General features: G+C 37.5%; 1 protein-coding gene across 1 annotated transcript; it reads left to right on the top strand.

Annotated features, from left to right (window-relative positions):
• Positions 1–127: 127 nt before the first annotated feature.
• LOC137286559 (uracil phosphoribosyltransferase homolog) lies at positions 128–25381 on the top strand. Its single transcript, XM_067818484.1, has 7 exons — positions 128–293; positions 8160–8202; positions 13218–13287; positions 13949–14011; positions 15147–15308; positions 18190–18288; positions 19766–25381. Exons 1-7 carry the CDS (start codon positions 169–171, stop codon positions 19870–19872), a joined length of 669 nt encoding a protein of 222 aa, XP_067674585.1. The 5' UTR covers positions 128–168; the 3' UTR covers positions 19873–25381.
• Positions 25382–27689: the final 2308 nt, after the last annotated feature.

Raw genomic sequence — 27689 nt, 5'->3', positions numbered from 1 at the left:
TTCTGGTTACATAACTTCAACCTGTATTTATGATAAATGAGAACAATAGAATTGAAGTACATGTAGGCCACAGACATGCTTATGTTGGGGAACTATTTTGTTTTGACGGAGTGACGTGCACAGGTTGGTAAACCGTCCGAGTTGCATGCTGGCGGAAAAAATCTGAACATGGAACCAGACGTTATCCCGAATTCTCTTTCAAACATTGTTGATGATTGTGATCTTGGAGCAAATCTGAAGAAATTGAGAATAACAGACAATGTTCGAGAATTGCAAACTGTTTTGAGGGATAAGTAAGTGATAAAAGCGATGTCCTTTTTCATTGATAAATTGAAATCAACATGACCACATGGCATATCACGCATTTGTCTAGAACATTGCCGGTCTAGGCAAATTGTCTTCTAAATACTGTTTTGTTCTTTTCTGTATAATTCTGTCATTTTTTCTGAGAGCTATTGTGTGTCAACAGGTACCATATCGCCAGATCAGTGTATATGTTATCTGTGACGTTCAAGAAGCGGGCTGTCAAATTTAGCGGGAGTCTTTATATCTTAGTTGAGATATAAATGTTGAAATATCGTCCACACAGCATCTTCTTGGAAGCGTGAGCAAAACTGATATTCAAGACAGCTCACAGCGTTCGATCAACAAATCCGAATGTTACTTTCAGGTTTATTCTGTCTGTTGGAAATTTCGGTGTTGAATAAGAATTCAGTGTTTGGTAAATGAAAATACTTATCAGCAATGTAATGTATCGGGCGGTACACTCTTGTTGACAAGCTGGGCGGCTCAGCGGGCGGTATTTTGAGGGTTATATATGAATTGAATGACTGCACATTTTAAAAGTAATTTTGATTCAGTGTCACGCAAGTGAAGAAAAATAATTATTTCGTGATTGAATTAAAATTACCACTTTTTTTTCGATCACTGTGGATCTGTATTTATGGACTTTATATTGTGTAAAAAAGTGTTTAAGTATACATAACTCAACTTAGCATTCAGACCATCGTCTCTGGCTGGAATAGTGTCAGTATTGATGATGATTTAAATTACTTGACCTAGGAAAATATTGCAGGATATAGATATTGTTGAAATCGGACTCCAGTGAATTAAGATTGATCATGTTGATGTCTTTTAAAATTGTCATTTGTTTTAGTACCCCTAATTTATCAGTAAGAATTTTTAGAAGCTATTTTATCCTCATTTAGATGTCAATGATTTCAACACTGACTGGATCCATCTTTTAAGATGTTCTGTTTTAGTTTGATGCAGAAGCTGCATGAAGCTTCATGAATCGATACGAATCACGATACCCATGTCATGATTTGATACATCTCACAGTACCTATTTTTGTGCCATTAATGTATAACTTGAGTTACATTTTTAACATTAATTAATTCATATAATTTTTGCCCATAAAAAGATCAACCTTTTCTATCCTCATAGATTAAAAAGTTCTAATTTCTCACCTTTGTGCATGACAAATAGTCATTTATGACTCCCATAATACAGTTGCAAAATATAAATGATACATATACCTAATATTTAAACTGATACTTTCAAAGCTAAATATTGATACAGTTTTGAATATATCAATAATTGTATAGTCTTGAAATAGGCATTGATTCATCAATGTATCGTGGCATGAAGTGAATTCACATGAAGTGAATGGTCTTGGTGAGTGGCTATGGATTTTGTCAGGGTATTATGGTATGTGAACTAAATATTTCACTGTTAGTGTTATAAATGTGTCATCATAGAACTTGTCAGTGTACGTAGATAGAGGCATGTTTCTACTACAGATTATCAGTTTATCATTTATCAGTTGTGATGTACATATACTTGTGACCAGTGCACTGTCTTTCATCATGAAAACACATAATTGCTGTTGCCTTATTTAAAAAAGACTGCATGTTATTTCATGATGGAATGTCATTTGCTAACAATTTCTTATTCAAAGCTCATACACTCATTGAAAGCCTTTGACATTTAAAATTTAAGGTTCCTCTTAAAAAGCCTTGATTTTTACAGTCAGCCTTGAACTTCACCAATTGCATTTGGTGTATGCATGTACTTATTTTTCATGACAGATTCAGTATTTTGAATATTTTGTTAAAATAGATCCCATATGAAAATAATCCGTAAAATGTATGGAATTAATTGTACATTACCCCTCTGTGTCATCATACACAAGAGATTTATGTCCCAAAGCATGAGAAATCCTGATTTGCTTATCCTGCATTGAATTGTTACTGTACCAGCAAGCTGTGTATTTTGTTTGTATTTTAACACCATAACACTCCCATTTGATGCCCAGTTAGCATCCATAATGTCAATATCATTAGATCAAGCCAGTCAAAGTAAACTTATCTTCAGTACTTTTCATTACACTCCACTACTGAGTTTAACAAAACCTTATGGGAGGTCGCGTCAGGTAACCTTTGAGACTGATCAATCATAACACAGTTTACCAAATCGCAAAAGTGCACATTCACAGATACCTTTTGAACTTTTCATCTCGAAAAGGTTCGTATCGGAATGATTCCGAATGCTATTTAGCGTACGCTCCTTTCCGTGTGATGCACACAGTGTATGTACAACCATGACAACGGTGAGTGAACAGTCACTGAAAATGGTGTTTTTGGCAATATTCAAGGATGTCATCTTGCGGAAATATTAGCTAATGGTAACCATGTCAACAGAAACCCCAAAACATATTAACTGCAGGTCAAATAATTGTGTTATATGCTGATTTTCGTTTGTGGAGAGATCTATGTCGGTGACCTGAATAGTTTGAATGTTCCTCCGATCCTTAAATAGTAGCCGTTGTCTGATTGGTTAAATCTATTTAACCGTCTCACATTTGATTGGACGGTCGTTGCTCGCTCAAAGGTTACCTGACGCGACCTTCTACTAGGTTTTGTTAGACTCAGTAGTGGAGTGTAACAAAATACACTGAGACGAAGTTTACTTAGACTGTAGATCAAGCAGCTATTATGGCCATGGGCTATTATTATTCATATTGTTAAAAGTTTGCTTCATAAAAATATGGTGGTGTTCTTCTATCTTACTGATTCATATGCCATGCAAGACATTTGCAAGAACCAAAGCTGCCTTAAAATATATATATTTTTGTGCTGAGATATTACAAAATTGGACTGATCCTTACAAAAGACCAGGGGTGGTGGGGTAGCGTAGTGGTGAAAGTGCATGTTTGTCACACTGGTTTGATTCCAACATGGGTACAGTGAGTGAAGCCCATTTCTGGTGTACCAGTCATGATTCTGTTGCAATATTGCTGGAAGCAGTGTAAAACTAAACTCACTCACAACAGGAGACCAGGTCATGGCTCCCTTGATTGCGCTGGATCAGGCCATCTGAAAGATTTGTCATGGCTGAGATGACTTCATTGAATGTTAAACTTAGGTTTTAGGGTTGTTTTTTTGCCTAGATATTTGGAGTGTTAACAATATACTGTGACCAATTACTTTTTCATTGTCAGTGAGTGGCTTAGTTTTAAACAGCATAAAAAAACATGATAAATTGAGCCAAGGATTTGTATAGTCAGCATGTTAGCTGTATATGTCATGCTGAAGAGATAGTAGTAATGATGCTTGTGTTCTTGCAGATGTGCCAGTAACAGGTGTAGGTTTCCGTCTGTCCTTGTAGTAGTACATGTAGTCGCTTGATATCAGTTTGCATTGATGTTGATTTCAGCAAAGTCTGAACTTCTGACTAAGGAAACAGAATATTGAGTTATTTCCAAGGTTGCAGTGTTTTCATGATTTGTTCAGTTGAACTAGTACAGATACATGCAACTTCCTAAGCATATGTGGGTTGTTATGTCCTTCCGTAGTCAGCCATTTTTCCTCACCACATGAATCAACCATGATCACAATAGAGAATTAATAAGACAAATTAGATTGTTTAAAAATAATTTAAGACACAAAACACCTTTTCATACTATTTCCTTTACAACTTGTTTCAATTTGTTTCTGACACTCTCTCGAAAGAGTGACATGAACTCTGTATGACCATGGCATTCAGTATTCAGTATGTGGCAGTCGCAAGATGAACTGTATTTAGCACAGGTAGCAACATTTTTAGTTTTGCTGAAGTTGATGTATATGCTGTCTTTTAGACATAATGACACATATTAAAGCTATGTAATAGAATAGTGTATTATTTGATATTGGTACAGTGTTCTACAGTTATTTTGGAAAGAGCATTATACAATTTATATCTAGTTTTCCAGCACAGTTCCATCATTTTAATCAGAGGTTAAAACTTTTCTTCAAAAGCCACTTGCCACAAGGCAAGTGACTTTATGAAAGTAACTTGTCCCAAGTAATTTTCCACTTACCCTGATTTCATGACAATCATGATGATGTAATTATGAAAGAATAAATCAGCATGGTATTTGATGTTATTGTTAATGATTACCGGACTATATATTGAAAATTGTAAACCAAAAATCACTGTGTTCTGTAATCTGATTGGTTGAAAACATGATCAAATGGTATTAGATTCCAAGAAACTACAAGACTATTCACTGCGTATTGATACATAGAAACCTCGCAGACAATTGTTTTGTTGGATCATCAACAGTGGTGACGTCATTCAAATCATATTGTGACGTAAAGACAGAATGACGTCACAAATGAGCAACTCCAGATGCTACCGTGGGAACCAGCTGAAACAGCCTGTAGTGTTCCCCCTAGGCACATTTAGGAGGGCGCAGCGCCCTGCCCTTTGATTTTTGCGCCCTGCCCTTTTTATTTTGTGCCCTGCCCTTTTCGCCTCAATCGCAGTCGTTTGCTACGCCGAGTGTGCATTTTCCGGATTTTACCAAGGGCGGAGTTCTCTCCCTTTCTTGAGGAGTCGCGATATTGTTTTTATAATGATTAAGAAATTGCCATATAAACCATGGCAAAGTCAAAGGAGTTTAATTCGCCTTATGAATCACAATGCCTCCCAAGGAAAGAATCAAGAGGAAAAGAGAAGAAGCGGTGAAGGCTGAAGCAACAAAGTGTCGCCGACTGTTTGATTTCTTCGCTCCGAACCGGTATGTGCCTCTAAGTTCGTAATTTTTAAGCTGTTGATTGCCGATTCTTTTTGACGTGCCATTCATATAATACCTTTATTTGCTACAGACAATGATCTGTGGATTACATGGAATGTATTTTAGTGCGTTTGGGGACAGATATTCATACGACTGTGCCGTTTAGGTGAAATTCTGTAACTCGAAAATGTCCGCCATTTTGAACCCATTGGCAATTTGAAACTGAACTTGTTTTACTTCGTTGTTTGTCCTGGTAAATGAAATAGTTGAAACAGCTTACACACTGTTAAAACAGTTCTGTTAGTTTTGTGTTTAGTGGCGATTTCATTAACAAGTATGTCTTGAAGGAATAAAACGTTTTCGATTTCAAACAATGGGAAGCCATACGCCATGTTGAAGCAGACAGAACTTACAGTAGATACTTACGTCCAGGCGAATGTTTGTGGGATATTTTAGTAAAAATAGTCATGATATCAAATTTTACTATCTTAGAATATTTTTAACATGGTATACATTTGTATACTATTTTTCAGGCCGGAATTAGACGAGACAGAGGTAGTTTCCTATGACAACTCAAGGACACAGGAGTCAGAGGCAGTTATTCAAACAAAGAAGAAAGATGGTGGTCACAAAACTGCATTTGACACATATTGGCAGCAAAACCGGCCCTGGCTGAGGTACTCGGAAGATGACGAAATGAAGGGAAAGATGTTTTGTTCATTATGCTCCAAGTGGAATACCAAGGGCAGAAATAGATCTCAGGTTTGGACAGAGGTTGGATGCGAGACTGTCCGACTTGATAAGGTTTCCATTCCATGAGAATTCTCAAATGCATCAAGATGCTGTCCTTATGGAAAAGGATGACAAAGTATCCATTGAAAACATTTTCTCAAGATACACAGAAAAGGAAACTGCCGCACTGGAAGATGCACAGAAAGTACTGTTTTTCCTTAATAAGCATAACCTGCCACACACAACTTTATATCACCTTCTTATTGACTTGTGCATAGAACTTGGTGCTTCAAACTTGGCAATACTGAATCACGGCAAAAATGCATCACACACTGGATACAGTACAGTACCGGAGTTCATAGAATGCCAAGCTGAAGTTTTCGAAGAAACGGTTATTGGGAAGATAAAGGATAGCAGTTCATTTGGATTAATGTTGGATGAGTACACTGATGTCTCAACCAGAAATTGAAATTAAAAGACAATTCGACTTCATATACATTTTGTTATTTTTTCCAACATGCCCTTTTATGTTATGAAGTGCCCTTTTCCCATGAATTTACCCTGCCCTTTCTGAACCCTAGAGGGAACACTAGCCTGCTGATGACACTTCACTGCTGTACCCGTACTCGATGTAAATGAGTGCAGACAGTAAAACCCTTTGGTTTACTTTTGTGTTTACAATGTCGATAAACATCATTTATCTAGCCTCATGTAAGAATGTCGAGTTTTGATTGGTTCATGTGACTCTGATAAAACACCATGTACATCCATCACGATCCGCCAGCGGGAGTATACGACTTTTATACTCCCACTGCGAAAGTCATATCCTCCCGCTACGCTTTGGTGACGACGCGAGAAGTGAGAAAAGCGTGCATCGACAAGCCTTTAGTAACGTGCGGTGCATTGAGGTCAAACAATCAGCTGGTGTCAACATGGCAGCAAATCAATTCGATGCATGTTGTTTTGTTTTAGTGAAAACATTCAGCTCGATAAATGCGTTATCACATCGTGTCTCGAGACACGATGTGATAATGTATAGTATTGGTCAATCTCAGGGTGTTATTGAGTATTTGAAGCATGGGAATATTTCATTTGAAACCTCCGGCTGACGTCGGTTCCAAATGCATTCTCGTGCTTCAAATACTCAATAACACCTTCCTGAAATTAAATAACCTGCAAAGTTGTGTTTTGTGTTGCATGCAACCTTTAATCATTTCTATTGCTTTCCCTCAGTTTTTATTGTTTTTCTGGCTAAAGTGTGCTTCAACTACTGAATATTGTGGATAATTGTAGTGGTTTTCAAACCCTTTACTTTTTGTGTTATTTCCCTAGTTTAGTCATCCTGATCATATTGCACAACACCTGTTATTCATGTTTGTAATTTACATTTTTATAGGACATTTTTATAGGACTTTTTACACACCCAGTAAAATCGAGAATAATGGAACTATGTAAAGTGATCCTTAGGCTGTATATGTAAACCAAAACCATTGCTGATCATATTGAACGGATGTTTATAACAGAATGGCAAATTGTACGAATGGAATGTGTGTCAAGTATTGCTAATAAGCATGACAACTCACATTGGAAAGATATGCTGGGTTTTATAAAATCAATTTACAAGAGTAATAATGAGACAACTAGTAACATGGAAATGTGAGCAAAATAGCTAATTTCTGACATCGTACAATTACCAAAAACACTTCTCTGAGATTTATACGTATTTATTTATCAGAAATCCTTTTCTGAATTGCCAGCGAGTTAGTCCAGTTTGTAGTACCTATTTTGAGTGGCATTTTAGAATATATACCAGGAATAAAACGTTAAGCACCAGCCAGTTTCAAAACTAAGAAAGATATGAAGAAATGTCAGGCTTAATTGGGAAGCCAATCCATATTTGAAGAAGGTTAATCTAGTGACTGATTTAAGGATCATATAATTGTATTTACAATTAAAAGGAAATATTATTAAAGATATGCTGGTACTGCTTTTTAAAACAAAATAATGCTTCCTGTCTTGCTTATACAACATTATTAAACTTAGGTTTCACTTGTCAGTCATGTGTCCATATAACAGTCATTTCTGAAATCCACTTTACAAAAGAAATTATCTTGCTTGAGGAAAACAAAATGTCCGTTTTCCAGGAGTGCATACATCCTGAAAAATAATTTTTATAATGGTGAACTCAAAAGTACTAAACCAAATTATGATAGTTGGTCTTTTTTTTCTGAAAGATTTCCTATCAGTCAATATATATTGGCAAAGGATACAGAATGGCACTTCATTTTTCGATATAACTATAGGCCAACTTTGTATCAGTTAGTAGTAGTCACCATGCTAACTTCAAAATTTTTATTCTTTTCAGATCAACATCACGCAGTGACTTTATCTTTTATGCTGATCGATTAGTAAGTAAACATTCTGTAATTGAGCCGTTGTTTGCACAAACTGTTTTTGTACACTTACATGCCAAACTTTATCAAAATGGCCACCGGTCTCCTAAGGGCAAAGTTCAATTTTAAATATTAATATCTTACCTTACAAAAGTCCAGTAAAGTTGATACTTGGTGATGTGACCCTTTGATATGAAAACTTGTCGACAGTGATGTGGAAGAGATAAATAAAGCAAACAGTCTAAGTAAACTACCCGTGAAGGTCCCCGGGGTAGAATAGGCCTTCAGCAACCCATACTTGCCATAAGAGGCGACTATGCTTGTTGTAAAAGGTGACTAACATGATCGGGGGCCAGACTTGCTGACTTGGTTGACATGCTCATGTTTTTGATCACTGGATTGTCTGGTCCAGACTCGATTATTTACAGACTGCTGGAATATTGCTGAGAGCAGCGTAAAACTAAACTCAGTCACTCACTAAGTATACTCAGTCTGAGTAGTTTTTGTTTCACTCCAATACTGAGGAATCTAACAAAACCCTTTAGGAAGTTGCGTCTGGTAACCTTTGACCGACCTTTGACCGTCCAAACAAACGCGAGAAGACCGAATGGATTTAACTAATCAGATAACGGCTACTGTTTAAGGTTTGGCGGGGCTTGAAAAATTCGCTAGTCACTGTCACTGATCCCTCAATAAATGAAAATCAGAAAACAGTTATTTGACCTGTAGTATATTTGCTTAGTGCTCTCTGATGACATGGTTACCATTAGCTAATATTTTTACAATCTGTTCACTCACTGTTGACAGTATTGTAGCATGCTCCATGTGCATATCTCAGTAACGATGTATGGAAAAAAGCATCCAGAATTGTTTGAGTAACCTTTCTTAGGTAAAAGTTCAAAAGGTATCTGTGAATGTACACTTTCGCGATTTTGTAAGCTGTGTTCTGATTGGTCAATCTCAAAGGTTACCTGACACGACCTCCTCCTAGGTTTTGTTAGACTCAGTAGTGTAGTGTAACGAAGAATACAGAGACTAAGTTTACTTAGACTGATAAAGCAAATGGACGTATGCAGTCTGTAGTTTTTACCAGGCAGTCGTACACGCTTCCTTGAGGTCATCAGTGGCTCTCAAATTTTTTTTCATGGTTTTCTCTAGGACAAGCCACACATTCAATATATTTCTTACTGTTCACCTTGCCTGCCACAAACTTGAAAACACGGGTCACATCATAAGAGACCCGCGAAGGTTCCTGGGTAGAATAGGCCTTCAGCAACTCATGCTTGCCATAAAAGGCGACTATGCTTGTCGTAAGAGGCGACTAACAGGATCGGGTAGTCAGACTCACTGACTTGGTTGACACGTCATCGGTTCCGAGATCGATGCCCATGTTCTTGGTCATTGGATTGTCTGGTCCAGACTCAATTATTTACAGACGTGTCATATAGCTGGAATATTGCTGAGTGCGCGTAAAAGTAAACTTAACCAAAATTGAACTCTCACTCACTCAGATCGTAAGTTATGCAGCCCCACATCATTAACTTTAAAGTGCGACACGGTTTGTCGACTAAGTAACAGAGGCACTGGCCAAGGCCACCTTTCGGACATTGTTCTCCAGACTTTGATTTTCCTATCTGGTTTGATAACTATTGTCATTTCATCACTGAAGATCACTTTTTGCCAGTACTGATCAACATTCCAGTGTAATTTTCCTCTATAGTATTGGAGACACTTTTTTCCAATTTACCTCATGAATTTCTATAATCTTACACAACAATCCTCCGATCATAGCCAAACGGTGTCTTTCATGCTGAACGGATCTAGTTGAAACAGGTATAGATAATGAAGTAAACTCAACAAAAATAAAAACTTTACACACGTCAAGTCAATAATTTGAACATTTTGAAAAATGCAAGTTCTGTGGAGGGTTCCTTACTTGATGGAGCCACCTGCCTAACACATCCCACACATGCTCTATGGGGTTGAGGTCGGGAGATCTTGAGGGTCACTCCATGATATTGATGCCAGTGTTCCTGTGAAAATTCGTTGTTAAATTAGCTGAAGTCTGGTGTTATCCTGTTGGAAAGTTAAGGTTTCCCTGGATGACAATGAGTCGGGATTGAGCATGACCGTTGATAGCACCCCAAACCATAACGCTGCCACCCCCAAATTGATCCACTTCCTGTACGCAACACTGGGCATTGCGTTCTCCTTGTCTTCTCCAAACTCTAACCCTTCCATCAGCAAAGGTTAATGTGAACCTTGATTCATCACTAAACACAACCCTATTCCGATCTTACTGGGTCCATCTCAGGTGCCATCGTGCCCAGAGAAGACACTGGCGTCGATGGAAACATGGTCGCTGTGCTTGAAGACAAGCAGAGCGCAGGCGATTACGAATGGTTTGGGCAGTCACTTGACCTCCAAACAATACATTCCCAGTGGATGTGGCAGTGACAAACTGATTACGCAAATGACGTAGTTAGTGATATGATGCTTGTTTTCACAGAGGTCATCAGATCTTTACCCCTACAATCCATTGTGTCTAAATCTATCAGACATCGGAAGCAGACGACTAAAATCACTTCCACCTAGCACATGTCTGAAAATAGCATGCGCTCCATGTGCATGCTAGCTCAATGCAAGGGGTTTGATATACCAAAATGTCACAAGTTATTGGGGACAGGTCAAGAAAGTTGACTTTGGCATGTGAGTGTACAACAGCTAACTGAAGAGTTCTGAGACAAACTATCATGAAAGCGTTTATGATGTTACTTGCTTGTGTAGAAGACATTTTGTTGCTGATGCTGGTCCTTGACATTGGAAATCTTCTTTTGAATAATACTTACCAAACAGTACTTTGTTCCGGCTGGATATGAGGGGAGTTTTTGCTCGGGTAAATCTGCTATGTGTGAGGTATTTATATAGTCATACATGGCCACTTTGGTAATAACAGACTTGGTCCCAGTGGAACCACACAACTTAAAGATTTTTCTTGATGTTTACACACAGTTGATATAGATTAGCATAATGTTAGCCATTAGTGGAGATTTCAGGAGGTGGCCGTAGCTATGAGAAGCTGATGGAATAGACAATGGTGTTTTGGGGCGATGGGGGGATTTAGGTGTTTGTGTGTGATGTTGCCCATGTTTCAGTGAAAGTAGTGAAACCATGACTCACTAATAGTTATACCCAGTGGATTGTGCATCGAAATTTTAGTAGAATCACATAGTATAAAATGTGTACAGAAAAAATTTGTAGGTGAAGGTAAACAAACATACAAGATCTATATTTTTTAAGCGCTCTGTGCGATAAGGTAATGTTAATTTTATGTATCAGTCTAAGTAAACTTAGTCTCAGTGTATTTCGTTACACTCCACCATAAGTCTAACAAAACCCAGTAGAAGGTCGCGTCAGGTAACCTTTGAGCGACAAATTGCTGTCCAATCAAACGTGAGACGGTTAAATAGATTAAGCCAATCAGACAATGGCTACTATTTAGGGATCGGAGGGACTTTCAAAATATTCAAGTCACTGACACAGATCTCTCCGCAAACAAAAATCTGCACATAACACACTTATTTCACCTGCAGTATATACACGTTGGGGTTTCTGTTGACATTGTTACCATTAGCTAATATACATCCTTGAATATTGCCAAAAACACTATTTTCAGCGACTGTTTACTCACTGTTGTCATGGTTGTACGTACGTCGTGTGCATCACCCGGAAACGAGCGTTTGCTAAATAGCATCGTTTCGGTACGAACCTTTTCGGGGTAAAAAGGTCAAAAGGTATGTGTGAATGTGTACTTTCGCGATTTGGTAAGCTGTGTTCTGATTGGTCAGTCTCAAAGGTTACCTGGTGCGATCTCCCATAAGGTTTTGTTAGACTCAGTAGTGGAGTGTAATGAAAAGTAGTGAGGATAAGTTTACTTAGACTGTATGGTACTTGACTATTTTAGTGCTAAGAGAGCTTTGAAAATTTAGTCCCAGGTTCATATGATGTGAGTTCCTTCAAAGGTACCAATTTTATAGTAAATATGGCCAGTTATTACATTCCAGTGAATATCCCTCCAGCGTGTGTGCGTGTGTGCTTGCACATTTTGCAGGGGTATTAGAATGCGCTCTGTGCATCAGTACATCCGTCCACATTTATCTTTTCAGGAGCAGAACTTTAAAACCATTCAATATTTCTTCACCAGACTTGGCACATACATAGATCTGCTGGTGAACTGGTGCCATTTGGTAGTTTTGAATTCTAAATAAAACCCTGGGCATTTCCTTGGCAACAGTTTGACTACTAAAATTGCCGGTAGTGCTCTTTTCCAGAACAAGACTCTAAAACCATTCCCTGTTACTTCAATAAACTTGACACATAGATTGGTCTAGCGGCCTTTTCATAGTTTTGGAATTCTGAATAAAATATTTTTTGCATTTCCATGGCAACAAGTTTGGCTTCAACACAGACACAAATTATTATCTTAGTAACCATTGAGTTATTCAGATTACCAAATAATTAAGCCATCACTATATCTACCTAACAGTGACTACCACTGAAGCCATAGGTCATACTTTTATTGCCCTGACACTGGTCCATGTGCATAAACCTTAAGCTTGAGAGGGATCTACATAGTGAAAAAGAGCATTGTGCTGAATTACGTTTATACCCATGAATTAAAAGCTATTTATTCATTGAAAAGAAGTGTTTGACTCTTCCTGAAAACAAGACTGACAAGGTTTATTGAAAGTTTGAGTCTCGGCCGCCACTCTTTCACGGAGCAGACCTGTGCACTATTAGTATTAAAACCTTTCATTACTCTCTTTCCACTTTTCTGTATGCACACGAAAACATTTGGCTTTATTTTGCTATTGTGGGGAATATTGCTGACTTTTTCTTCTTGTATTGTATTGTATTGTATTGTATTGTATTGTATTGTATTCCTCCTAAAGTATTTGTATTTCTGACAGTTTATGAAGTTATCAGTGTATACGCTTATGTCTTGAATATAACCCTGCATGTTACTTCAGATCCGGTTGGTGGTTGAGGAAGGGTTGAATCAGCTGCCGTACAGAAAGTGTGTAGTTACAACTCCTACTGGTATGTATGTCTACAGCAAGCAGGAAATTACCACTCACTTGGTTGTGCTGAATACAAATATTGAAGTAATTGACAGTCCTGTATGTGTCCTTGAGCTTTACTGTTTCAAGTTGACATAGAGTGACATATGTTGTCAATTTTGGATTCAAACTGTTTGTTTGTGTTTCATGGCACTAATGAAACCAACATTCTGCTGAAACAGAACTGTTGAGCACATATTTACACTGCTTGCAATTTTTCACTGATTAACCATTTGATAAATAAGTATAAATGAAAACCTAATACAGGTACTTATCAAACAGTTAAATGCTTATATCATATTGTTAATGCTACTGCTACTGTTACTATTGAACGGTACAACATGATAGTCATCATATGTATGTTTTAAATTGGAAAGCACTTTTTCAGCTCTAGTACATTTACAGATTAGTCTCAAAGGGGTTCAAATCCTGAATGGGACAACAATTACTGCTACTAATGATACAAGAAATTTTAATCCAAAACATAACATGTATCTGCACACTTTTTAAATGGCATGTGTTCATGTTAAAATGATGGTTCATGTTACAGTGATTGCATGTTGAACATATTGAAGTCTTGAGATTCCTCACCATGGTCATATGTTTGTAGGATATTGAGACATGTTTTGAAACTATCCCAGGTCAGTCATATGATGGTCTACGCTATGAGAAGGGGAACTGTGGAGTCAGCATTGTCAGAAGTGGTGAGGAAACCTACCAGACAGTCTAAGTAAACTTCGTCTCAGTGTATTTCTTTACACTACACCACTGAGTCTAAAAAAACCTAGTAGAAGGTCGCGTCAGGTTTCCTTTGAGCAATCAATGACAGTCCAATCAAATGCGAGATGGTTAAATAGATTTAACCAATCAGACAATGGCTACTATTTAGGGATCGGTTAAAAAATATTCAGGTCACCGACACAGATCTCTCCACAAACAAAAATCAGCATATAACACAGTTATTTGACATGGTTACCATTAGCTAATATTTCCGCAAGATAACATCCTTGAATATTGTCAAAAGCACTATTTTCAGTGACTGTTCACTAACCGTTGTCATGGCAGTACGTACGCCGTGTACATCACCCGGAAGTGATCGTACACTACATAACATTCGGAAATTGTTCCGGTACGATAAAAAGTTCATAAGGGATGTGCAAATGTGCTGTGTTCTGATTGGTCAATCTCAAAGGATACCTGACCTCCCATAAGGTTTTGTTAGACTCAGTAGTGGAGTGTAACGAAAAGTAGTGAGGATAAGTTTACTTAGACTGCCTACCAGCAGTGCAATGCAAAGATATCATCTTGCAAGATATTTGGTTTATGTTAATTTACACATTCAAGGAGAGAACACTTATGAAGATACTTATGTGGCCCTTTATAATTGAGTTCAATTCAGTGAAACATGAAGAAAGTTATTTTATAATGTATACATGGAATGTGCTTTTCCATGTTTCTGACCTGTTTTGTCATGAAATGTACATTTTTCAATCACTTTACATAATTTCAATTGTCTCCACACAAATGTCCTTTCACAGGAACTTAAAGGAGATATATTTGTCCATAGGCAGTAGCTCCCCTTTTGAGATGAAATCTGTGAAAATTGTGTTGATTCTGGGCTTAATGTATGTTGGAGAACTTGTGACTCTAGGAGACAGATCCAAGCTATACCTTCATTAAAACCACTTGTTTTTTTGTTTTTCATGGTGACTGTTATTTACCAATGGTGACATTCAATGAGCCTCCAGATACAACACAAATTAACACAGAATATAACAGGAAAAGTAATGGGTAGATAACAGCAAAATATAAAATGCTTGTATGGTTATCTTGTTGCAGGAGAAGCAATGGAACAAGGTCTCCGCGACTGTTGTAGATCCATCCGGATTGGTAAAATACTCATCCAGAGTGATGAAGACACTCACGAAGCAAAGATTGTATACTCAAAACTGCCAGCAGATATCGCATCACGGAAAGTTCTCCTGATGTACCCTATTATGAGTGAGTTTTTTTCAAATCATCCTGACTCGTGAAGGTCTCAGGGTAGAATAGGCCTTCAGCAACGCGTGCTTGCCATAAAAGGCGACTATGCCTGTAGGAGGCAACTAACGGGATCGAGTGGTCGGGCTCGCTGACTTGGTTGACACATGTCATCAGTTCCCATTCCAATGCCGTAGATCAATTCTCATGTTGTTGGCCACTGGATTGTCAGGTACAGACTTGATTATTTACAGACAGCTGCCATATGGCTGGAATATTGCTGTGTTTGGCGTAAAACTAAACTCACTCACTCAAATCATGCCATCTCTTGGTGGTTTTCTTGAACAATTCTTTATGCACATTTATGCACATTACCTAAATGATTAACCCCAGTGTAGAAGAATTTGGAATGAAGCTGTGTCTAGATAGCAAGATATTGTAATAACATACAATATATCAGTTCATGCATGTCACAAAGTATATGTCTATGGAGCTGTTGTGATTATCTGGTGAATGAAAAATATTTAACTTCTTTTCGGTAGTATACATTTGATAAATCTGTATGATACAGTATGGCCTGTAGACTGGCCTCATAGGAAAGGGTTCTGTTAGTGTTTGTGAACTGAAATGAAATGACCCTCGCTTTAAAACTCTCTTCTTGTTGCATTCAAATCATATCTTAGAATGCATCTCTTTTTCCTGCACTATTAACTCGAAACACTACTTTGTAGCACTTTGAACACCCTCTGAGTGGTTTAATTTAGCGTGACCCATGAAGGTCCCGGGGTAGATGGCCTTCAGCAACCCATGCTTTCCATAAAACAAAAGGCGACTGTGCTTGTCTTGAGAGTTGACTAACGGGATCGAGTGGTCAGACTCGCTGACTTGGTTGGCGCAGATCGATGCTCATGTTGTTGACCACTGTATTGTCTGGTCCAGACTCAATTACAGTCACACCCCGCAATAACGCGCTTCGCGATACCGCGGATTCGGTTAAACCGAGGGGTAATCCGTGGCTCCCATGAAAAGGTTGTCCTGCGATCACACCCCTTCATGAAAATAGCTCATCAACAAATCCGCTGCTGTGCTCTTATGACTTACGTAAACTAGTGAAATTCAGTGCGGATGGCAACTGACAGTGTTTATCGTACATATCCATTGTGTTTCACATGCTTAAAACATGCAGGGTTTTCTCAATAATAATCGTACCAACATCGCAGCAGTAACTTATGAAAGACAAGACATGCTATCAGTTGAGTTACGACGAGTACTTACAGTGTTTGCTGTGATGCAACACACTGCGATTTAGCGCGGTAAGACACAGTCATCCAAGGATGTATGGTGTCAGAAACCACATTTTATTTGATTAAATTCAGTCCTAATTTTATTTATTAAAACTGTTCACAGAAACAACGGAAACACAGTGAGAGCATCACCTCATTCCATACTTGTACAACTTCCGCTTACCTCATTCGTGAGGGTCCGTTTTTCGCGCCTACCCCGATAGCACCAATTTCACATTATTCTTAGCAGTCACCAACAGATTACAGTCTCGTAATCCATGGACTCCGAGACCCGCGTTATTGACTCATTGAAGTCAGTTTCAACAATTAAATGGGCAAAATTTTGTTTTTTACAATCAAAGTTGCAAGTATCGCGGGAAGTCAGCAATGACTTGTCAAACTGTCTCCTACGTAAATTGTATCAAGACAGGTAACGGCCTGTGTTCATTGTTATGTTAAATATGTTTGCAGAAAACTTGCATTATATACTAGCCAGATAGCAATGTAAAATAATCTGTCACAATAACAGCTTAATTTGTAAAATATTCTGATAATGGAATAGAAGTTCTTTGATGTAATGTTATCAGATCGTTTTTACCTGAATCACTGGTACATTGGACCAAAACATCTGTGCACAGCTGATCACTATTTCCGGCTTAGATGAATAACAACAAAGACGCATATTCACGTGAACATACATCTTTGATAACAGGTAGTGATTTTTTATTGCAAAATTTCCTGTACATATATATATTTTCATTTTCAAAGTTTCACCTTTAACGATACGATATATTTTTACTGGGCCCAATTCACGAAACAGCAGTTTTTGTTATGCCCTTTGAATATACGATCTAACTTGGCCTTTGTTCCTAATTATGTAATAGGTACTATAACGTGGATGTCTAATAACGCGGGGGTCATCTGTGGACCCCAAGACATGCGTTTTGGCGAGGGATGACTGTATTTACAAACCACCACCCTATAGCTGGAATATTGCTGAGTGTGGCATAAAACTAAACTCCCTCACTCACTTAATTTAGCACCATATAGATTTTCATTATTATTATTCTTATCTCCCTCAAAGTGTTTTGCAGGGGATATTAAAATGAGTTCAACCTTGACTGAATTGGGCGTTAGTATTCTTCTCCGGATCAGAACTGTAGAACCTTACAATACTTTCCTTCCACTTTGCTATATGCACACCAAGTACTTACATACTGTAATCATAATTAGGAGACATATTCATGAGGAGTATTTGGCTGTTGTGGGGGATATAAATGACTTTATAGTTATTTTATAGTTAATAGTTATTTTGTTATGACCCTGTGGGTATTGTGGAGTAAAACTATTCCTCAAGATGACTTCCCTGAAGTGTGTAAGGTGGTAAAGAAACAATTACATCCATATGAATAATAAGCTGGGGTTTTATTTATAAACTTTCGATTTTGCCAAGGAAATCATACTAACTGGCAAACTGTTTTCACAGTCTTCACACACACACTTGTATAGGTAAACATGAATCAACCAATATGTGTTAGTCATGTGAAACAACATTATTCAACTCACTCACACCTTATCCTTGTGACTGGTTACTGATTTTGATTCCTCTTACCTTCCAGGTACAGGTAACACAGTGTCCAAGGCAGTGAATATTTTACAAGCTCATGATGTTGACCAGGAAAACGTCATCCTACTTAATCTCTTCTGTACACCTCAAGGTTAGTAACTATGGCAGTTAAGGGAAGAACTAAGGTAATAACTTATTCGAGACTTACGTATGTCTGTCTATGAGGGTAGAAAAGAAGATGATCGAATATTGAACAATTCCTTTGTTCAGCACATCGTCTCAAAATATAAAACAGCAATAAATTTGGTGACATAGATAATGAAAACAAATTGCATATAAATATGAACTCATTTTAGTACTAGCACAATGACATACAAAATGCATGTACCTCTTAAAATCCATGAACAAAATCTATTGGCAGTCGCCAGATAAACATGGTACTAATCTCCTTTTGAACTTGGATGTCAATGGCGGAAAGGTGTGCTTAGCATAACATAACATAAATTACATTGGCTTGAAAAAGTCTTTGATTGATGACTGTTGTCATCAGCAGAGTTATTATTTGCTGCTGGAAATTTTAATAACAGTTCCAGATTTGTGATGTCGCCGGCATTTTATAAGTGATAAATCAGATCTTCGATGTAAGATCTTACCTGGTTTGAAGTCAATGTTTACCCTGTGATTTCTGCATCCATAGGTTGAATGTGTGCAGTTGTGTTCGGTGGCAAGAAATGGACAGAAACATTAGTCAATTTAAGATTCTTGCAGTTGTGATTTGCCACATTGTCAAGAAGCAATATCACCCGCTTCCATGTGATCTCCTCTGTCGGTCAAAAAACAGCAGGCAATCACGAAAGAGATCAGCTGTCATCTGCATAACGACTGACACCCCTAGTCGTCATTATTTATGCTTACCCAATCAATGATTCGACTCAGTGTCAACTCAGTGTCAAACTTTAATTGTTTCTTCTCTGCTTAACCTACATGCCCGATGATAAATACGTCTTCAATAAAAAATAAATTAACTGGCTAGACACACAATGAATTGGCAAGCGGCAGACATGATATACTTCATGTTTTGTTATCTCACCGACAACAAAGGTAAAAGCAGTGATCACTGTTAATAAGTGATAAACATCCGACATCTTACGGATGTCAGCTTTGGTGTTCGGATATGCGTAGCAAATTTGTACACAATTTGATGTTTTGTAAGCAAAATTGACAGTTTGGATAAGGAAACCAAACATTCGGATATACGAGGTAAATTGTCACTAGAAAAATTCGTTGTTTTTTTTTTTTTTTTTTTTTTTTGTGAAGAATGTTCGGAAACTGAGGTATTCGGATATCTGAAGTTCGGATATTCGAGGTCTGACTGTACTAACATGTATCATTTGGAAATAAGGATATATAAGGCCACTCTCATTTTTATCTGAGCTTTTCCCATTAACAGAATTGTGATAAAATAAGAATGAATTTATTTAGTAATATAATTTTTTTCTATATTTTGTTTTCTGTTAGGTAACCCCCAGCGGAGAAAAAAAGCAAATTTAGCGATGTTTGTTTCAAGGAAAAGTTGGTTTGTACACAATTCCTGTCATGCTAGTCTAACTGTGTAGTTTTTGTTTCAGCTGCCAAGAACGTTATTACACAGTTCCCAGGATTGACAATATTCACATCAGAAGTGCATTCTGTGGCACCGAACCATTTTGGGATGAAATATTTCGGAACAGAATAAATGCGACATTGTGAATGAGGTTTTATTCAACGTGTGTCTTTGACAGTTCATCTTGTTCCATTCCACACCATCAAGCATCACAGTGTAAAATCTGTAGGTATATGTGTTGCCTTGCCTCGTACATGTGGGATGAAGACGTGTCCAACAACACCATACCAGTCACCAAAAACATCATCTTTGTCAAGTCATCCCAATTTCATTGTACTTTCACATTTAATTGTAAAAATAAATGCTGTTTGAACCCAATATCCTCAACTGACATTGCCCGTGTGGGACGTGTCTGAAAGCCTTAAGACATTCTTTCACTGTTTTAACATTTTGAATGTTGGAATTAAGATGATTTGTACATAACTGTTTGATATATTGGTATTTGTCCATATATTGTAGATACATTCCTGTGTGGAAGTGCAGGATAGGTAGCAGTAGGTGCTCCTTGGAGTTGCATAGACAAGAGGTAGATTCATTTGACTTGCTGTGTCAGGGGCATGGTGCTGTAATGAAAGAGTTACATCCCCTAACTCATGATACTGGGTTGGAATCTAGATTCGCCTTGATGGTGTTTGTCTTGGACTACATCAGCACAAGTGCTTGCATGTTTTACCAGTGCAGTAAATGTCTAAGTCCTACCATATATTACCGTGTATAAGCCAAATTTTGAGGATCCCAAAAAGCAGTCTGTAGAAGGGGGTCGACTTATGTATGAGACACAATTTCAAAGTATTTTTCAGGTCGTCAGTTCCCTGTCAGGCTAGTCTTACAGGTTAGCTTTACACCTGCCAAGAAGTTTATGACGATTACAGCCACTTTGTTATAAACAATTGTTATGTTTAATAATTTGCCGTGACAAAAAGGTATAAGAAATCCCCTCAGAACCAGCAAAATATGATACAGACAAGCCTAAAATAATCAGTATTTGGTTTTGTACTATTGACCAGAGAGCAAGATAAAATGATTCACAATAGAGGTTTCTAATACAATGGAGCTGAGTTAAATCTAAAGTAATGGGTCACAAATATTATATCAATCATCAGAGTCTTTGGTTTGTGAGAGAGAAACAGTTATACTGAATGTTACACAGCGATGTTGATTAAGGTCAATGTTGACAATCAGACGGAGAGGTAGACAGATGTAGGCTGAATGATATCCTCCAGTTATTCCAAGATTAGTCTGTGTGTGTCCTCAACACAATAACCAGCCTTATATATATATACAGTCACTGATTCTTGTTCATTCCAGCGAAGTATGGAACCTTTGCAAATGGCAAGTCAAAACACACCGAAGGAAGGTAACTCAAAAGCGCTACCTGAAAGGCCTGAAGTTATATTAGTTAGTTAATTAAGTGTTCTTGTATAGCGCACAAATCAAACTGCAAGGCAGTTTCTCTAGGCGCTAAGGTATTTTTCCCTCGATCACCTGATGTCAATCTCAACAGCACATCGTATTTCAGTCTCAACTCCCTGGGGAGCATACAACTCTTGCTGCCACTTGGCGCACTGATTTTATTGTGGCTCTCTCATCCTAACGAGGTACCCAGTTGACAGCTTGGTGGACTGGGACACATAGTCACAGTCCAAGTTTACTGCATGTTGCTGCACCCGCAACTAGGTGTATGCACGTGTTCATGTGGCCACCATCTGGTCATATACCTACGGATTCATGGGTTCTTTTAAGTGCACAGGGTTGTGCACTGTACACTAGGGGTTGTGACAACACTGAGAGAGTCTGCACACCGAGTTGACTCCAAGGTTTTTTTACACCCGGTCACAGGTGGGCTCGATCCCGAAACCTCAACCTTGCTGGATCACTAGCCTGGCGCCTTAGCCAGCTCGCCCACCATGCCCCCGTAGCATTCAACATTTGTGATATGAAATGTGACCCAGTAATAACAATTGATTGATCACTAATACAAACTACTGTTACGGTTAAGAAACACTTTCGTAAAAATACTTTTCATAAAAACACTTTCGTAACGTTATATGATCAATAAAATGCATATCAAAGTATACAGTTTTCATTATTTCAAATTATTTTGCTCTTAGTCATTATTAAGTTCTGTACCTACCTGCTTTCACAAAATGTAATCCTGTCGGGTCGCTATTTGCAAAATGATGTGTCAGTCCAATTAGCTGTTTCCTGTGACTTCACATATGGTAATTGCTTCCTCTTGTTTTGTAATGCCATGCAAGCGACACACAAGTTCTGTTAATAATGGACCTGATTGCTAGCTATTGTTTTGTTTGCACAAACACTTTGAAGGAGTGTGAGATTATTGGAGTAGGGGCATAATTCTTTTTTGTAATTTGTAACATGTCATTATATCCCCCGGCTAAGCGCCAGTATGTGATCCTGCTAAATATCCCTTCGCCCATTTATATTTTCATTCTTACGTAATTGGAAAAATTATTATAAATGGATTTCTCAAATAATATCTATGGTCGTCTTTTTCCCCATGTCAGTGGCTTTCTGCTCGGTAACGGGATGCAACAGGGGCAAATACTCCTTTTTCGAAGATCCATTTGAATAACGTGAGGCGATTTGTTTGATGTTGGGTATCATTTGAAAGCTGTGAACATTAACGGTATCACTGAAACCAGCTTATTCACTTTGATTAGTAATCTCCCTGAAACATTGTTACTTTGCTTTTTGACAACTTAATGATGTGGGCCCGTTGATAAAGTGTGTGTATGAGAATTTTTTTCCAAAAAATTGGGAAAAATAGTTTATGATTCTAATTCTTTTTGGGTTATTGTATTATTGTGGATATAGAAAGGACAACAAACACAGATTTTTAGAATAATGGTCAGTATAATTGTTATTAGATATTATTCTCACATAGCATACTTACGTTTTACATCCAAGACTGTAACTGCCAGATGTCTCTTGGTGTGAGTTGAACTGTGACCCATCCCAGAGGGGGTTGGCTTATGCATGAAATATACCATTTTGACACTGATTTTAGGGGTCAAGTTAGGTGGTCGGCTTATACATGGTAATGTACGGTAAATCACATTACTGTCTCATTATAGACTGACATGATGTAGACAGAACCATGGTAACTTAATACTGTTCACAGCAGCATGAAATCAAAACCCTCACTCTCACTTGTCAGAGGCATATGTACATAGAGAGTATACAAGCTTCTCTCTTTATCTATCACATTGTGGGTTTAATACTGGGACAAACATCATTGTTCATTGCATCAAATGGATGCAAGTTGCAAAACCTGAAATGGTATGCTTTAGTTAGAATGGTTTATTGTCCTCTAGCTGAAATTTTTTTACATATTGACATTTACAACTAGAAATACACAAATGACAGTAATAAAACAAAAGTAGATCCAGTTAATGTCCTTTGAGATTGACAATCTCTGTTTGCATAGAGAAGGTTTCATTTTGACAGCTGTTTGTCTTTCCTCACGTGTTTTTGACTGGCTAAGCCATAGATAATGTAACTAGTAATTAGAGGCCACAAATATTAACAGCAGTTAACATGTAAAATACCAGTGAGGATCCTCATAGTCATACACTGAGAAGAACCTGCAGTTTTGTGTTTCTATTGAAAGTAGGGATGGATCATTCGCTGCCGTTGAAGGGAAGATTAGCAGCTGTGTCTGAATGCTTAGGATGTACAGAATAAAGGAAGTGATTCAGTCTCTGGCAAGGTACATTTGAGAGCAGGCCATAAGATATTGAAAAGGATGCGCCAGTAATATTTATGAGAAGGGATGTATTTTCACTGTCTGTGTAATGAGTAGTATCACTGACATTTATAACAAGGAATAATGCTATAGAAGTGAACATGTACATCAGTGAATATATGCACCAGTCTTTAGTTATTGTCATTTCAAAAATTAGTCTGGGAATATGTAACAAAATTGCCTTTTGATAGATGTCTAAGATACCATCAGTGTTTGATCATTAATTGTTATGAATTTATCTATGAATGCTATTGGTATGTGATCCCCAGATGACACAAAGGCTGTGGTGTGGTGTGATAAGGGAAGAGCAGAAAATATATGTAATCTGAGGATAATTAACATGTAATAGTTACTAAGCATGTCCTCACATTATCAGTGCTGGTTTCTGTGTATTTCTATATGAGTAATTCACAAAACAACTTCAGACATGTCCAACAGCATTTTTTGTAATTGATGCTGTTTTAAAAGTTCAGTTGTATAATCCAGGTATATATGTACAACATGGACAATGTATTTCTTCCAACACTGACTCCAAAACATGTTTGAATGAGATGGCTACATCATCCCTATAATAATCTCATTTGCATATATATATGATCTTCCAGAGCTTGTTCCAGATTACATGAATGCTCATACATATATACTGGACAGCAAAAAAGCACAACTGGATTTGTTTGGGCCAAGTTTTTAAATAGAAGACAAAAATGAATGTTTACTTTTATGAGATTTCATTTTTTCAAATCTTGTGTATCTTTTGCTGTTATCTGAAAACAAATTAATCTATGTGTTGAGTGGTCAAAATCAGTCATGTCACACTTGTTTTTAGTTTAAGGCAATATTCTTCTGTTGTGCAAATATTGAAAGCATCATCTCACAAACAAAGGGTCTCAAGAGAAGTGATGAAGCGGTAATACTTTTATCAAAAGTAGTGGATTTCTGGGTGATTGAGTTGACACTTTGTGTGAAGGATGATAAGGAATTTCATTTTATCACCCAGTGGGTTCTTTAATAGTATTCAACATTCCACACAAGCCCTCCAAACAAAGCCTTATGATCAGTAAAGCTGTTTATTTATTTCATTTTCTTTTTCGTTCTAACATCAAAGTGTGAAACAATGGTTTCTGGCGACAGAAAGTTGCACAAAACTTGATCAAAACTGTACCTTGACAGGAGATTTATTGAGATTGATATGTAGGTTCCATTTCCATTGTATCTTAGACTGTGTGCACCAAGGTGTGTACCTGCTACACTTCTTGTGGTCCTGGTGGAGGTTGTACTATGTGCTGGTGAAGAACATGTCAACAAAGAATTTTACTTTCCTCAATTCATTATTACATTCATTTTGTACTTCGTTCCTATGAGAAATTTATTGTGACAATAACAAAACTTACGTTTCTTATTAAGTCTTCAGGATAATTTGTAGTTGTCGAGACACTATTTGTTTATGTATTAACTATGAGTCAGCTGTATTGTTTCCTCTCACGAGTCACATACTCACAGTTGCATCTTTAAGTATTGCTTCCATGGTCCAAGTTGTGCATTGTCCATTTGTCGTAGTTTTAGTATGGGTCAAAAGTGTCTAACATTTGATTTATAAAAACTTTTGAATGGAGAATGACAGTTGTGTTTTGAGAACCAGCTATCTGTTCATGTGGCATGTACTGGTACATTGGTGTCATTTCACAAGTGTAGAAATATTATGAACTTAATATTTGTTTCAGTGTCAGAGATGATGGCACTACTTTTACCTCGTCTTCTGTGATCTCAGGATGGTGGATCTGTGAGAAATGGCCATTAAAGCTATTGCTGCTATGACAAGTCTTGTTTCTGTTTTGTGCTGATCACTGAATTACACTTTACAGGGGAAGCTGAGGTTTCTGTGGTTATTTCACTGTCAGACTTCATCAAATGGCATTCAGGACAAATACCTAATGTTTCATCTAACATGAAACTATGTGTGGCATTTATCTCCATACCATTCCATGTTAGCTGTGTCTTGTATCATACCGTATGACTGACATTTACCGTATCATGCAGTAGACAGCAGCTATCGTCAATATCATGCCTTGTGTAATGAAATCCTCGATATCATGCCTGATGTAGAAGGTACCTCCCATTTCCTGCTGTGTTGTGGAGATCTCCCATATCGTGCCATGCAAATATGTTGTCCAAGATCATTGTACTCAGGAGCATCCTGATGTTCTTCACAGATCTTTTGAGGATGACGTTATATGTGGCTGATACTTGTTGTGTCACACTGAAGTTAGGTTTTTATTTGTGACTGATAATCATGATCATGAAGATCATTGCCCAAGTTGTCAACTTTGGGCTTGAGCAAATAAAATTAAATCGTTTTACGATGATAGAATACTGCTGAATGTGGTATATTATTCACCTTTTCCAGTTCCTGACAATGTGGGTTTGCTCTGAATATGGGCCTTGGGATTGTACCTGATTGATTTCATATGGTAAACATGAACTAAATGAATAACAGTAGCTTAGGACTGGCCCTTAACAAATTGGGTGGACATGCTTTATTAGTTGTTTGATGGCATGTCGTTGTAGCGCATGACCAAGATACTTGTTCACAATATCAATCACTAGCTTGCTTGGTCTGGACTTGATTGCTTACACCAAGCTGTCATGTGCTGCAGATAGACATTGAACAATATAGTCTAATATAATCAAGTTTCCAAAGCCTAGTTAAGTTGAACTTCATTTATTAGTTTAACAGCAGTAAGACATGTCTGTGTGTAAATCTAGTCTAGTCTTGTTCATTCAGCATTGCTTCTTCAACATAAAGCCTTCATATTAACATTGTATATAGATATTACCTTCATCCACTGCCAGACATTAAATATCCCTAGAATGTTTCATCCACATGGTTCCCACCTTAATATGTATATTTTATGAAATAAACCTGATAATATAATATTTTTATTTATCATTTATAAGCTCCAGAAAATGAGAACAACTTGTCTGAGTTCCAATATTGTGTTCACAGAAGATAAAGCTCTAGCTGTTTTTCACATTTTGCTCCTAATGGTGGCCTTTAAATATTCAGTTCTGGATCAGACTCACAAGTGGTTGACAGTAACAGCAACTAAGAACTAACTGCTGCATTCAACAATCCATGTTACTTAGTCTGACCCAGTAACCAATAAATGTCAGTCTAAACTGTTGTATGAGAAATACAACCAATCAGAGCCCTGTATTTCATGTGAGATCATGATTGAGGAAGCAAAGATTCCATGTGCATTTTCGGCTCTACTGAATCTATATTTGTTGTGCAGGTGAGTTCTGCTGAAGTTTCAATGCACCAAACAAATAACCATGTATATATAGTTACTTCGATCAGCATTATAATTGCTTGATTCAAGACTTGGGGTGTGAACAATCAGTTTGTTGATGGGCCAAGGGTTTCTATTACATTGAAAAGTAGAGTTGTAATGCATTTGGGGGGTGGGGGGGGGAAACACCTTTCATAAACTAAGAGGATGTAGTTCAACTTTTACAAATGGAACCATTTGAAATTTGTCTCTCTACTATTAGATGACTTCATCCTCATCATTCCTGCAGTATGACAAGAAATGTGAAAGTAATGTTGAAATCTTCAAGAATAATGATATCCAAAATATATTTGACCCCACGCACCACAAAACTTCGTTAAAGCCTACTATGGATATTTCCTATGTCAGATGGACAGCCCACTGAAAAACACTCCACTGTTGTTGCTTCACTCAAAATACTGGCTAATAATTCAAAATCAAGTATTGCCATAACAGAACAGATGAGCTCATCCTTGTTTTCAGTGTCAAGCATGGACACATGATCACATGATAAACTGAGTTTAACTTGTACTAGAACCGTCACACTAAGTTTTCAGCTCCAAAGAAAATCTGCTGGCTACATAGCTTCACACAGAGAACACAGTATGTTTACCTGCCAATATCTGATAATTTCTGGTTATCAAAAATGGCAACCTGGGTGTGCCATGCCTAGAACAGATTTTCACTATAACGTATGATTGCTATGTATGTAAACTGCCATTATGCACCTATAACAGTGAGGACAACATACTTCCAAAGCCAGTTCGGAGCATCAAGTTAAAACAAGTCAG

This window comes from Haliotis asinina, chromosome 6 (genome assembly GCF_037392515.1).
Source record: "Haliotis asinina isolate JCU_RB_2024 chromosome 6, JCU_Hal_asi_v2, whole genome shotgun sequence".
NCBI classification, from domain to species: domain Eukaryota; kingdom Metazoa; phylum Mollusca; class Gastropoda; order Lepetellida; family Haliotidae; genus Haliotis; species Haliotis asinina.
Note: the sequence above shows the minus strand (reverse complement) of the source record. Positions and strands in the feature narration are given on the sequence as shown.

Bases quoted from the DNA above. Each gene is read 5' to 3' on its own strand.
- LOC137286559 (XM_067818484.1), top strand. From the start codon at position 169: ATGGAACCAGACGTTATCCCGAATTCTCTTTCAAACATTGTTGATGAT. The intron at 294-8,159 runs GTAAGTGATAAA...TATTCTTTTCAG, and splicing joins CAAACTGTTTTGAGGGATAA to ATCAACATCACGCAGTGACT. The intron at 13,288-13,948 runs GTATGTATGTCT...AAACTATCCCAG, and splicing joins TGTAGTTACAACTCCTACTG to GTCAGTCATATGATGGTCTA.